General features: G+C 43.2%; 1 protein-coding gene across 6 annotated transcripts in view; it reads left to right on the forward strand.

The window, feature by feature from the left end:
- Positions 1-14,150, forward strand: part of SGCG (sarcoglycan gamma) — a 31,648-nt gene that overhangs the window by 14,105 nt on the left and 3,393 nt on the right. For 2 of the 6 annotated variants that reach the window (XM_053385901.1, XM_053385897.1), the window contains 7 exons: positions 1,367-1,564; positions 2,083-2,184; positions 3,125-3,212; positions 5,663-5,788; positions 7,330-7,414; positions 11,863-11,986; positions 12,821-13,141. In XM_053385901.1, the coding sequence (XP_053241876.1) occupies positions 1,370-1,564; positions 2,083-2,184; positions 3,125-3,212; positions 5,663-5,788; positions 7,330-7,414; positions 11,863-11,986; positions 12,821-13,000 (900 nt within the window). In that variant the 5' untranslated portion in view covers positions 1,367-1,369 and the 3' untranslated portion in view covers positions 13,001-13,141. Of the gene's footprint in view, positions 1-1,366; positions 1,565-2,082; positions 2,185-3,124; positions 3,213-5,662; positions 5,789-7,329; positions 7,415-11,862; positions 11,987-12,820; positions 13,142-14,150 lie in introns of those variants that run through there. The other 4 variants (XM_053385900.1, XM_053385899.1, XM_053385902.1 and 1 more) reach the window with 3 other exon arrangements.

Raw genomic sequence — 14,150 nt, forward strand, 5'->3', positions numbered from 1 at the left:
TCCAAATCAGTCATAATTCATTAATTTCAATTGGTCTCCTAGTGAACCAAATATGTATCTCTCCCCACCCCACATTGACAGGGAATGAGGTCACCCACCTGTCAGTCATCTGACATCATGATATCAGGAGACTAAGTTGGTTGTTCCCTCCTTCATGTGAACATTGACCTGAGGGGTGGGAACGTGCTGGCAAAGCAGCACCCAACAGGATTGACCACCACTCTGCTATCCATCAGCTGAAATCACCCAGCTGATGGGCAGGTATGTGTGGTTTGGCATTCCAGCCCAAATTTGACCTCCTGGTGGACCAGTATTGGTCCCTGGGTCAGAGGTTCCCACACCTGCCTTCAGCTGTCAGCATTTTGGGCATTGCCAGCCCACCCATTAGGCAGATTAAGTAAGCAGCAGGGAGAGACTAGAGGACAGAGCTGTGTGCCCCATATAACCTGCTATGTACCCCTAAAAGCTAGCCTGCTTCCCTCAGGTGTGGTGGAGAATGTTGTCCCATTGCCATTGCTGAAGTAAGGTTCAGCTGTCAGCCTGGTCAGCTTCTGTACACAGTATAGGGCTCTGTCATCTTGTCCTTTGCCTGTTCAGCCCCAAGTTTGAACAGTACAGAGTTGAGGATATGCGCAATTTAGACCTAGACTCTCTTATTGAAACCATAGGCAATATCTCATAATCTAGAAAAAAAAAGACCATGGGTAGACACACTAAGGCCCAGGGGCCGGATCTGGCCCAATTGCCTTCTAAATCCGGGATGGTCCGGGAATCAGCTTGTTTTTACACGAGTAGAACGTGCCCTTTGATTTAAAATGCATCTCTGGGTTATTTGTGGGGCATAGGAATTTGTTCTCCCCCCCCCCCAAAAAAAATAGTCCGGCCCCCCACAAGGTCTGAGGGACAGTGGACTGGCCCCGTGCTGAAAAAGTTTGCTGACCCCTGAAAAAGACCAAAGGCTGTCATTTCTAAAATTTACAGCCAGCAGTTAAAGCAACTTGCATTTTACCGGGGGGGGGGGGTGTGGACGGGACAAAGCAAGCATAATTTTAGACCTGATTAAAGTAAACCTTCTTAATCATATCATTCTCGGTTATTCCATCAATTAACTTTTTGTATTTTTTAATGATGCATGCATTGTCATAGCAGACATCATCTCAGAAGAGGTATTTTCTCCTAAAAGGCAGAGTGCTTCTTTTAAAAGATGCTTGCCATCTGCAAATAATGTTGTGGGTTTTTCCTTCTTAATTGCTTTCCAGTTCATTAGGGGCAATTTTTAAAATCAATTAATGTAGCTAAGTAACTGGTTATGCATTGCAGTCCAAAACATTTTAATGATTTTCTAATGATTATTTTTCTTCTCTAGCAGATGGTACGCGAACAGTATACTACAACAACACCAGGTACTAACCTACAGAGACCAGAAACACAATATGTCTACAACGTTGGCATCTACGGTTGGAGGAAGCGTTGCCTTTATCTCTTCGTCCTCCTCCTAATCATCATCCTAGTTGTGGATCTCGCTCTGACCATTTGGATTCTTAAAGTGATGTGGTTTTCTCCAGTAAGAGTCCTTCATCATCTTTTTTTGCATGTGTAACTATTGTCTGAATAAACTGCACTTTTAAACTGATAATTTCATGGCAAACCAAATTGTACATAATGCAATTGATGTCCCTAAGGTAATAAAGCGACTTCTGATCCGTTAAGGGTGCTAACAAAAGAAGTATTGCAGATTTTCTCATTTCCACAGAAATGTCTGTTTCCTCCCCACAAAAAAGAAATTAGGGGGTCGAACTTATTTTTCATGGCTTCAAAATTTCTGGAAAGTTTACATCTCTACTGAACACCACTATAAGGAAGTGCCTATTGTGGTTGTTCCCACACCCCCACACCCCTGATGCTGTCTTGTCGTAATGTTGTCGTAATCTTTCCCCTCTTTTCTCATCTGGTCAGGGTTCCTCTTGTGCATTTTTATCCACTGTTTGAAGAAGGCGGGCATGATACTCTGGTGAGAATTTTAAAATCACTTGAGTAAGAAATGCAGTGCATCTAAAAGCTTGGAGTCTTTTGTCATTACAGATTGGAATGGGATACCTTTATGTTCAAAGTGAAGGACTTTGGCTAGAACGGGAGTCAGAATTTTTATATCCTTTATATGCCAAAGAAGTTCACTCTAGAAAGGTAAGCAAGTCTGCAATATTCTGCTCGCACACACATTCGGGCTTAAATCCCACTAAGTTGAGCGAGGCTTTCTAAGTAAATATGCTTAGATTTGGGCTGTAAGTCAGGTCATCAACAGGTCGCCTGAAAATTCACAATGGGTACATGTCATAAATTATCATCTACAAGACTTAAGTCAGCAATGCATTGTGGGTCTAGAGAGGGAGCTGTTGTCAGTCTGGACTCATTTTTCAATACACCCAGTCACATCAGAAGGTGCTGAAACCAGAGATAAGGTCAAGAGTGACCCTGTCTTGGACCTTAGGATGAAGGAAGTGATAGCTCATTATTGTATTTAGCTTGTCTAAGAGGCTGTGTACATTTAAAGTGCACCCCCTCAAAGAATCCTGGGATCCGTAGTTTGTTAAGGGCTCTAGGAATTGTTGTTCTGTGAGAAGTAAACTACACTTCCTATGATTCTTGGGGGCGGGGGGTGTCAGAAGTGAAGGACTGGGGAAATGGAGGGAAATAAAAAGAGACAGGTATCATAGGAGCCAACTCCTAGGGTCTGTGGGAGCATTGACTCTCCCCCCCCCCCCCACAATAAAATATTTGAGGACGCTGGGCTCCTGCAAAGTTGATGAGCATTCCCATTCAAATGGTGTGTGTTCACTGTGTCATGTGATTGATTATGTGGGGCGGGGCTTACCCGGGCCCCCACAATATTTTATTCAAGTTGGCACCCCTGACAGGTATATTCAGGAATGGTTTGAATGCTTTTGAACAGGGCTGAGGCAAGCAGGGCCTGCTCAGTTACCCATGAGTAAGAAGTTACTCATTTACCAAGGCTATCATAGGCTACTTGAGAGCACTGGAGGCATTAAGATGTTTAGCTTTTCCTGTGGTGAATATCTGAAAGTTTTCTAAATTTGCATCTCTTTCCCCTCACCCCTTACACTAGGACTCACCTCTGCTTTTGCAATCCACTCATAACGTGACTCTAAATGCACGCAATCCAGATGGGAACGTCACAGGCAGATTAAGTGTGGGTAGGTTTAAGCTACGTTTCTTCAGTTTGCATTTTGAAGGTTTTGAATATGCACATTCATTGTGGTGATCCCATGTCTATCCAGAGGCCATACAAATGGTCTTGGACAGTCAACTCAAGTAGGGCTGCTGTCCAAAAGGAGCAAGAGTGAGAGAGCACCAAATGCAATTGAATAGCCACATCCAGATATAAGGGGTAGAGCATTAGGTTTCCCTAATGTTGGACATGACATTATGTTTGCTGACTGGGAACAGTTATGGACCACAGGTATGAAGTTTACGGCATGTAATGCCTTAAGAGAGAATATTATGAAAACGATTTACAGGTGGTACATGACCCCAGTCAAGCTTGCAAAAATTTACCATTTGCCCGATAATAAATGCTGGAAATGTAAAGAAAATGAAGGTACATTCTTTCATCTTTGGTGGACGTGCCCAAGGATTAAGGCTTTCTGGGAAATGATTTATAATGAAATGAAAAAGGTATTTAAATATACCTTCCTGAAGAAACCAGAGGCCTTTCTCCTGGGCATGGTCGGCCAATTGGTGTCAAAGAAGGATAGAACGTTTTTTATGTATGCTACAACAGCAGCAAGAATACTCATCGCAAAATACTGGAAGACACAGGATTTACCCACTCTGGAAGAATGGCAGATGAAGGTGATGGACTATATGGGATTGGCAGAAATGACTGGCAGAATCCGAGACCAGGGAGAAGGGTCGGCGGAAGAAGATTGGAAGAAATTTAAAGACTATTTACAGAAATACTGCAAAATTAATGAATGTTAGAATGATGTCGGATAGAAACTAAGTGTAATGCCTTAAGAGAATATGGAAAAAAAGGTTTAGAAGTAGGCTTAAATTTATTGATAAGGATTTGCTGAACTAACAATTTGAATTGGAATACAAAAAAGGGAGGTATGAGGAGGTCTGGGAAATAAGTAAATGAAAAATAAGTAATGATATTTTATGTGTTTTTAATCATTTTTATTTTTTGTATTTTTGTTATTTTTTCTTTTTTCTTTTTGATTTTTATTGTATTATTGTATTAATACTGGAAACTTTAATAAATATTCTATATAAAAAAAGAGCATTAGGTTTCCCACACCCCTTACAAAATGGGAGGGGGGATTCATGAACTGACATAAATTCTTTCCTGGTTGGGGTGTGTTGGCATCCAACATCAGGCCTCTGTCTTCCCCCTTGGAAGGAGATCTGACACTTCCTATCAGGGAACACAAAACTGCAGGACCTGCAAATACGGGAAAAGAAAACCTGAGCTGATTGCTTTAATCTTTGTCTCCTCCTTTGCAGATCTTCCCCAAGCTGTTTAGCCCTAGAGAGGATACCAGTGTCCAATTTGTACAACAATTTACGTGATAAGCATGCTACACTGATGTGGATTAGATATGGACTAGTTAGAAATTAAGCATGCAGTTTTATACACAGGGAATAGGAAAAATTGAACACAGTGGGATTTTCTTGCGAGAAAAGATGCATAGGATCATATGCAACCTGTAATTCTAAGGGGTGATTCAGTTCTACACTATATCCATTCTTCTCCACTTTTCACAGCAGAGTCACATGTGCACATTTTTGCATAGTGTGTTCCACCTAGCTCAGCCCCAAAGTATTTTTCCTTTTTATTTCATTAGGAAAATTCTACTTTTTCTCCTAATGAAAGCTGGAAACTGGGACCATAATCTACAGTGAAATCTTATACATCTCTATTCAGACATGAGTCCCACTGTGTTTAGTAGGGCTTATACCCAGGTAAGAAGGAATAGGATTGCAGTCCCAATGCCCTAAACTTTATAAACATATTGTTATAGATCTATGGGTGTTCAATGTTTAGGTTTAATAAATGTTAGAATTTAATTAGAATTGGTACGTTAGAACCGGGAAGAGTGGTGGACCCACTTATAAGCCTCTGTTATTAGCATATATGAAAACTAATTAAGTCAGGCAGATATCTTAAATTGTGACCCTTCCTTAATGTTGGGGAATCAACATGAATCAGGTGTTTATTGAACTTAATTTCCTTTGGGGTAATGAGCTGTTAGCAAGTCAGAGGATGAGAGTGCAAATCCCATTTGCAAATGGGTGGGCTTCCTCCCTCCCTGAACACAGGATTTCATTTAAAAGACAATACCAGTGTTCTTGGGGTAGGAATGCTGTGGACCCCTGCATTGTAGGCTTCAAGTTATATATGTGTGTAAATGAACCATATATCCTAAAGACACCACAGTCTCTGCTGTGCCTTATTGTCCCACAGGAAACAGATCCTGGGTTAAAGTGCTCCTGGTACCCCTGGAATCTATAACACCTGCTCAGAGATAGGGGTGGTGTGTCACAATATATTGTATCATTGGCAGCTCATAAATTCAACTTAAGAAAAAGCAAATGATAATGGTTCTGTTAAAAATACTAGTAATTCTTGTGTGCTTCTTAGGTCCAGACATGGTACAATTTGATGGTCAGGAATTTCAGATCAAGTCCATGAATCTGGATGGAAAGCCTCTGTTTACAGTGGATGAAGATGAAGTTGCCATCGGTACAGACAGACTTCGAGTCACAGGTTTGCATGCAAGTGTAAGGAACAGCTCAAAAACATCCTCTAAGAAGACGTTCTTCTAAAAACAAAACAAACTCACCGCTGTAGAAAACAGTCATTCATTAATCATAGGTTTCACTTTCTTTGGTATTTTGTTTACTGCTGGCCCCAACTTTAGTTGATGGAGACAAAATATCATCTTCAAAATTTCACCCACGCTGTTAAATGAAAGCACTTATTTCAGTTTTATTAATTTGTTGGTAGAATAAAGATGACAGTCTCTTGATTAAATTTCAATAAGCTGATGCTCATAGGAAAATGATGCAAGTTGACTAACAATCTTGTTCTAGCAAAAACAAGAAAGATTATTGTGGCAGCTAACAAATAGCACAAGCTTTTCTGGATGAGAGTCCATCAGATGCATGTAGTTTCAGGTATATATACAAAGGGAGGGGAGGCAGGAGGAACGGTAAGCACTGAGGTCAGAGGAAAATGAAATGCAAAAAAATGTAAACAGTAACCATTTAATTAGAGGTAGAATCTACATGAAATAAGCAAAATGATTATATTAGCATATATCCTTATGATATAAACACCACATCTTCTTATGTTAACAACCCACCCTCAGGCCACATCGGCTTCGACATAACATGACATCCGTGTAAGATCCTAACATCTCACAATCCTACAAATGAGTTTTTGATTGCTTGGAACCTTCCCTCAATGCAACACAGAATGGGATTTCCCCGTCCTCCTCCTTCCCTCTGCAGCCCCCTCCCCCAAGAAAAACTACTTGGGGGTTGGAGGGCCCTTGGAAATTGTTTATGGGTTATCTTGTGGGGCTGCAAATAAAGAGGGAGTTGTCCCCCTTGCACTCTTAGCAGATGGGCCATAGCTTTGCATGCAAAAGGTCTCAAGTTCAGTCACTGGGGTGTGTAAGTAGGGCTGTGAAAAAATTGGTAGGCAACTTCCTCTGTTGCTCATATACTCAGAAGCTCCGCATACGGTCAAAGCACCAGTAAGTAGAAGCTTCCAACACATGTTTAGGGAAGTAAAGGAAAAGGATCCCTGGATGGTTAAGTCCAGTCAAAGGCGACTATGGGGTGCGGCGCTCATCTTGCTTCAGGCCGAGGGAGCCGGCGTTTGTCCACAGACAGTTTTTTGGGTCATGTGGCCAGCATAACTAAACCACTTCTGGCACACAGAGGACTGTGACTGAAGCCAGAGCGCACAGAAACGCTATTTACCTGTATACCAAATCTACGTAGGACAAAGGATCATAGGATCATCGCAATTTACAACCTGTAAACACTTTGAACAGAAACGCCTTATGACATGTGAAGCAAGTATCAGAGGTTTCCAAGACCATATGCAGTCTGAAAATGCCTTCCCTTAAGGCTTGAATTTGTACACACATTCCACGAAGGTCAGTGAACCTGGTGTTTTGTGAGACCATTATAAGGATCTCCTACCGTAGTTTGTTTCCCCCCTTGTAACAGGAAAGGGGAGCTGTCTCTTCCCTCTGACACCTAACAGCCACAACTGGTTTGTTTCCTCTCTTCCAGGGCCAGAAGGAGCTCTTTGTGAACATTCTATAGAAACACCGCTCATTAAAGGTGTTAGAGGTCTTGACAACGCGAAAGAGCTGAGGTAAGGATTTGTCTCAAAAGCAAATAACCTCTTATGTATTATCAGGCCCTGCATGGCCATATGCACAGTATGTCAAAATGACAAATAAAAAGAATTGATCTGTATAGGTGTATTAACTACAGCTTCATGTAACAGAGGGGGAATCTGATGTGATAGCTCTGTCCATGGAATGGAATTAGTTTTACGCGAAAGCCACAAACATGACCATATTAAGCTGCTCTTGCAGAGTTAAAACCGGGTTTTCTCTGAAGCTAGTAACCCAAGTACGTAAAGGAGCAGTTCCCTGAATATCATCCATCTCTGGCCCTACATTCTTCTTGGAGTCAACTCTGGGTTCTCCCCAGTTAGCGTTGTCCCAACAAGGCCTTTTCAGTGGCTGTTTCCTATCCATGGGTGATGACAGTCAGGTGTGCATGCAGGAGTCAGGCCCTGTGACCAATAGGACTTTGCAGGACTGGGGCCTTCCTAAGTTTGTTCTGAAGAGGCAAGGTGCAGCCTCACAGGTGAGGCCAATTGGTAACTCACAGCACCTGGTGGTAAAAGCTGGGAAGGGATATAAGGTCAGCATTTCCCTTCAGCTCTTTGCCACAGCAACACGCTTCCTGCCTTGCTGCGCTTGGCTTCTTGGTTCCTGATCCTTGAACCTTGGCTTCTTAACTCCCTGCTTCTTGATCCGTGGAGCCCTGACTTTGTGACTCCTTGCTTCCTGACCCTCGGACCCTTGGCTTCTTGACTCCCTGCTCTCTGGCCCTCAGACTCTTGGCTTCCTGACTCCTGCTTTCTGGACCCCCATTCCTGCTCCCACCCCGCCATCTTGTCCCCGGTCCTGACGTCCTCAGCTGGGACTTCAATCGCCTGTGAACCAGATTGTGACACAGACACTGGTTTAGAATTGAGACCGCTGCTTTGGATTTAGGTGGGAAAGAGAAATAGTACTGGATGTCATCAGCATCCAAACCCAGAAACTCTGGACAACCTCTCCCAGTGGTTTCATGTAAATGTTCGTTAGCAAGGGAGACAGAGCAGAACCCCGAGGGACCCTGCAGGCCAATTGCCCAAGTGTCAAACAGGGGTCGTTCCCCACCTCCAGCACCACTTTCTGGGTTCATCCTTCCAGGAAGGATCAGACCCACTCTGTAAAACAGTGCCTCCAAGCCAAGATGGCCCAGAAGGATACTATGGTTGATTGCATCAAAAGCCACAGAGATGTCCAACAGCACCAACAAGGACACACAATCCAAATCCTGGCGTAAGTCATCCACCAAGGCAAACCAAAGCCATCTTTGTTCCACAACCAGGCCTGAAGGCAGCTTGAAATGGATCTAGGTCAGGCATAGGCAAACTCGGCCCTCCAGATGTTTTGAGACTACAATTCCCATCATCCCTGACCATTGGTCCTGTTAGCTAGGGATGATGGGAGTTGTAGTCCCAAAACATCTGGAGGGCCGAGTTTGCCTATGCCTGATCTACATAATACATCTCCTCCAGAAACCCCTGGAGCTGAGATGCCTGTTTAAAGGTACATAATGCACTTGTTCAGCAAAAACATGTTGTCTCAAAAAGTAGAAGCTGTAAAACAATTTCCAAGCATGGAAAATAAGCTCATGTAAGAGCTGCCCAGTTTGAAGAGGCCTGAAATGCAAACCAACTGCTTAGACACCCACCCACCCACAGGCTGGTCATGCTAGCCAGAAACACAATGGAATGTGTGTCTCAGAGCTGCAGGCTGCCCACACAATGTCCAGATCCAGATCTGAACTAGGCTGGGCTGTTACATAAATTCCCTATGGCAAGAAGCAGCAGCATGAAGAAGCAAGTTTGCTTCTGTCCTTCTCAATTGCCGTGTCTGCTCTGCAGTTTTGTTTGCTGGTGAGGAAATGCACCCGGTTACATTCCCCCACGTTTAGGCGAATGGCTTTCGGTAGCTGCCAGAATCCGACTGCTCACCACATCTAGAAAAGGATTTTTCTCATGTTTAAAGCAGCAGAGATTCTGGGGTTTCCCTCCCCCCCCTTCTCTTTCCAGATGTGGCTTGGCTCACTTGCACGAGCCACCTCAAGCTGTTTGCCTTGTAAACTAGGTTCCAGGGCCATGAAGTAGTAGCTGTGCTAAGACTGTGCTGAAAGGCTCTCAAAGAAATGAACAAGGTGAATGGGGGCACGGGTACAATGATGAAAAAATTGTGCGAAACAAAACAAATACTTTGGTTATAATGAAAGAGACAAAAATTTGAGGAAAGGATGTCAAATGTTTTGACTAGATAAGGGGTCAGCAAACTTTTTCAGCAGGGGGCCAGTCCACTGTCCCTCGGACCTTGTGGGGGCCGGACTATATTTTGGAAAAGAAAAAAAATGAACAAATTCCTATGACCTACAATTAACCCAGAGATGCATTTTAAATAAAAAGGCACGTTCTACTCATGTAAAAACAGGCTGATTCCCGGACTGTCTGCGGGGCGGATTTAGAAGGCAATTGGGCCGGATCCGGCCCCCAGGCCTTAGTTTGTGTACCCATGGACTAGATGAATCACAGAACAATTTTCCCTACAGGCATAGCTTTTGCCCTTAAAAACCAGAAGCAGAGTGCCAAGCAAAATAAGTTTATTCCCTGCCTTTCTTCCAGTATGGGGCTCAGTGTGACATACGTAACAGTCTTCCAAACATTTTCCCATCGTGGTACTGACCACACACATGCATTTTTAGTTTTGGTGCTTCCTTTGCTTTCGGGCTACATTCCAGTACTAGTGGTGCCTATATTTGGCTGGATTGTGAATACTTGTTTGCATTCAGAAGTGATGCACTTCCTATTGATTCCTGCATTGCAGAAAGTTGGGCTAGATGACCCTCTGTGTCCCTTCCAGCGCCACAATTCTATGATTCTAAGTTGATGTCAAACTGACTATTGTCCTTTGCTGCCACCTTGTGGCACTACAGTGGTACCTCGGGTTAAGTACTTAATTAGTTCCGGAGGTCCATTCTTAACCTGAAACTGTTCTTAACCTGAAGCACCACTTTAGCTAATGGGGCCTCCTGCTGCTGCTGCTGCGCCGCCGGAGCACAATTTCTGTTCTCATCCTGAAGCAAAGTACTTAACCTGAAGCACTATTTCTGGGTTAGTGGAGTATGTAACCTGAAGCGTATGTAACCTGAAGCGTATGTAACCCGAGGTGCCACTGTACTGGTTTTCAAGGCTCTTGTGTATCATAATTTGTTTCTTGGCTTCACTTGAGTTTAAGGTTTACAAAGTGAGAATTAATTTTGTGGCTTCTCTTTACAGGGGTTTTAATTCTCAAAGCTTATTCAATCTGTACAACATGTTTTACAGCAGAACCAACTCTCCCCCTATCCAATTCCTGACATGAGTCATCCACTGGCAACTAAAGCCAAATAGATGCACCTTGAGCACCAGTTTTGGCCCCTAGGCCTGAGGTTTGCTAGCCCTGATTTGAGGGAGTAGCGTCTTTAGCAGGAGCTGTCTGTAAGGGAGCTCCCTGAAAGACATTGTGTGCCTCCATCTCTCTCAGCTTCTCCAGGGTTAGCTGCCTTGGCCTTAATGGAACAAGCTCATTGCAGCAAGCCCACACTTTTGCTGCAATACTGCAAAACCTCAGGGGAATCCCACCCACTCATTGGCTTTCCACTTTTCTATCCTTGCGTTGATTCATGTCAAAGATAATGTATTGGATTTATGTGGCGTGGGAAATAGTTACTGAAGTTGCAGACAAAAGCCTATCTTTTAAAGATGGTTGTATTTTCACTCCCCTAAGCTCTGTTCCTTATTGTCAAAACCTTTTTTACCTTGTGAACATAGTGGGGCAATCTGCTCACAGAGGAACAACTTTCTAAATATATCCAGGTAACTAGCTACTCTACAGAGCCTGTGACCCAGGTCGTTGAGTTATGCTACTCAAGTTTAGCTTCTTAAAAAAGGCATGTCACACACACACACTGCTACAGTCCTAGGACTATTCAGGCAGTAGAGATGATTCAGCTGCCACAACTACACCAGGAATCTGGCACAGGCCACCACCACATCATGGAACATTGTCTTGCTGGCTAACAGTAACTTCTAGAAAGAATCAGCTGCCAGGCTAGAATTCTAAACTCTCACTTGGAAGTCAATACCCCATTAAATCGGTATCACTTGCACTAAAATAGCCATCATCAACACCTCTTTTTTACTTAGGCTTTTGGATAATGTGAAGCTATTGTGGCCTGTTGCTGGTTGTTTCATCTGCTGCATTCTGTTTGAAATGTTTTTTAAAAGTTTATATTTAAAATTGCCTTACGGTAATTGATTTTACAATATGGTGTTGACCTGCTTTGCATCATGTTGTTGTTGTTGTTGTTGTTGTATTATGATGGACAGGCTTATAAATTATAAATAAATGCAATAAATAAAACCACAATTTATTAAGATGCTGAGATCTTCCTTCTGGTTTCTTTCAGGCTTGAATCGCCAACTCGGTCTCTCACCATGGATGCCCCACGAGGGGTTAATATTAAAGCCGAAAGTGGGACTATTACGGCTCTTTCTCATCTGGATATCAAGTTGCAGAGCAGCGATAGCATGGTGAGATTTTAATTATTTCTTAATCTACCATCAACAAACGATCCATTTACAATTGGTATTCAGAACAACAGCATTGACATTTCAGACATTGGGCTGTCTTCCTACCAGTTTCCTGCTGGTTTTAGTTTCAGCAAAATATGAGAACTATGCTGGCCCTAAGTAGTTGGTGATTTTCACAAAGAGCCAACTAATCCCTTGCAGTGCCTGTGACTCCATTTTATCTAAATGTATGGTCACGCTATCTTGATTGTGAAATTACCAATCAACATATTCAGAACTCAGAACTATCTAATATTCCATTCAGCTGTTATCAAGTTCCCATTCTAAAATATGAACATTTTCATTTGCTTCATTTCCCGGCAATCATAGAGCATTTTGCACTGTTATCTTGCCCTCCATGAAGGAGCTTGGTGCTGTGGGAATAAAGTCTACTGACACAAAGCCCTATTGAAATTTGTCTTTTGCATTGAAGTCTCAGCCATGTTTCACGTCTGGGCTATGTTTGTTAAGGTGTCAGCAACCACAAAAAAATTAAGAGTTTCCCCAACTTGGGGAATCGTCAAAGGTTTTGTTTAAATTTGCAATGTGGCTACAGTAGAAATTAGTTTTAAAAGGGAACCTCTGATGTACATTCAATCACCACAATTGAGTCAACGTTTAATTTACTGGGCCCAGCACATGTCAACAGTTCTATGTAGGGCTGGCTCCAGTGGGTTCTCAGGTCCACAAAACTTGCACCGTAATAAATTAACCTTTAAGATGCCACCACACTTTTTGTTCCGAAGTTACTGCTACACAAACAAATCCATTCGTGTCTGTCTTTCTTCCATGCAGCTTATGCTTAATGCTGGACTGCGGCTGCCCAAATTGCCTCAAGGAACAAGCGGAGATTCTGAGATATCCTTTGGGCTCTATGAAGTCTGTGTTTGCACAGATGGAAAGTTGTACTTGGCAGTGGCTGATGTCGTTTCCACTTGCCTGTATTATAGTCAGGCTTGCGAGATGAGCAGCTAACACCCCACACTGCGTGCTTCCAGGATGCTGCTATTTTCATGTGGGATTCGGTCACATACAGGCAAGCTCAGGTTTTGCAGTTGAAGTTGGTGCCCTTCCACACGTACCCATTTCCCCAAAACTATCAGACTTCTTGTGACATGGGAAAATGCATTGGAAAATGTGAGATAACGCTTGCCGTATCTTCATATAATATCCCCGCAAACAAATCAGAATGAATGTCAATAAACAGCTTGTCTGGACTACTTTCTTTGGCTGTTTTTAATCAGGTTTTGTAGTAGCATCTAGAGTCACTGATGCTACTACACAGCACAGAAATGCAACATTTACATTTAAAATCGAAATGCATCAAATTGAATTGTATTCAGCATAGAACTAAGGAGAACATTCCTCCAACCTTCCAGAGCAGATGTGGGGCAGTGCAGGTCACACCGGAGAGAGGGACAAAGTCCCATTGGAATAGCATTAATTCAATGCAAATGTTTAGCTGAACACCACCCAAAATATATGGAAGCAGGTATACCAAAAGTGTGCAGGGGGAGCTCTACAGCAGAAATAGAGAACCCCAGGCCCAGGAAACAAATACAGTGCCCCAGGCCTTTTGCTGGCCCCACTCCCATGTTCTTGAGATCTTTTGCCTGGCTGAAATGTGTCCTTGAACTGTGATCATGCCTTTTGCTTGTCTGTCTGGATGGAGGGATGTATGCATGGCTGAAATGTAATCTACTATACAAAGGCCTGGATGGAGTGGGTGGATGCAGAGACCACTGTCACATGCATAGTGGAATGTACTGTAGCTTACTATGCAAAGGATGAGAGTCAGGCCCATTGCTCTGCCCCGTTTTGCCTCTGACCCCATCCACCACTGGCATCCAACCCCTGGAAGACTGCCCACAAAGCAATACGGCTCTCAGATTGAAAAAGGTTCTCTAACCCTGTTGTAAATGCAGAAAGGGAAAGGTAGATGAGCTGGGCAGTTCTTCCATGCACAATTCCCCTTCTCTGTTACTCCATATGGTATGGCCATCTGAGGTCCCCTGCTCTGGCTTGCTTCATGGACCACAAAGGAAGAGAAGGTTAGCCCTGAGTACTCTTTCTATCCTTAGTCCCCAGAAATAACTTCTACTCATCCTTGTGAGACAGTGCTCTC

This window comes from Podarcis raffonei, chromosome 4, assembly GCF_027172205.1.
Source record: "Podarcis raffonei isolate rPodRaf1 chromosome 4, rPodRaf1.pri, whole genome shotgun sequence".
NCBI classification, from domain to species: domain Eukaryota; kingdom Metazoa; phylum Chordata; class Lepidosauria; order Squamata; family Lacertidae; genus Podarcis; species Podarcis raffonei.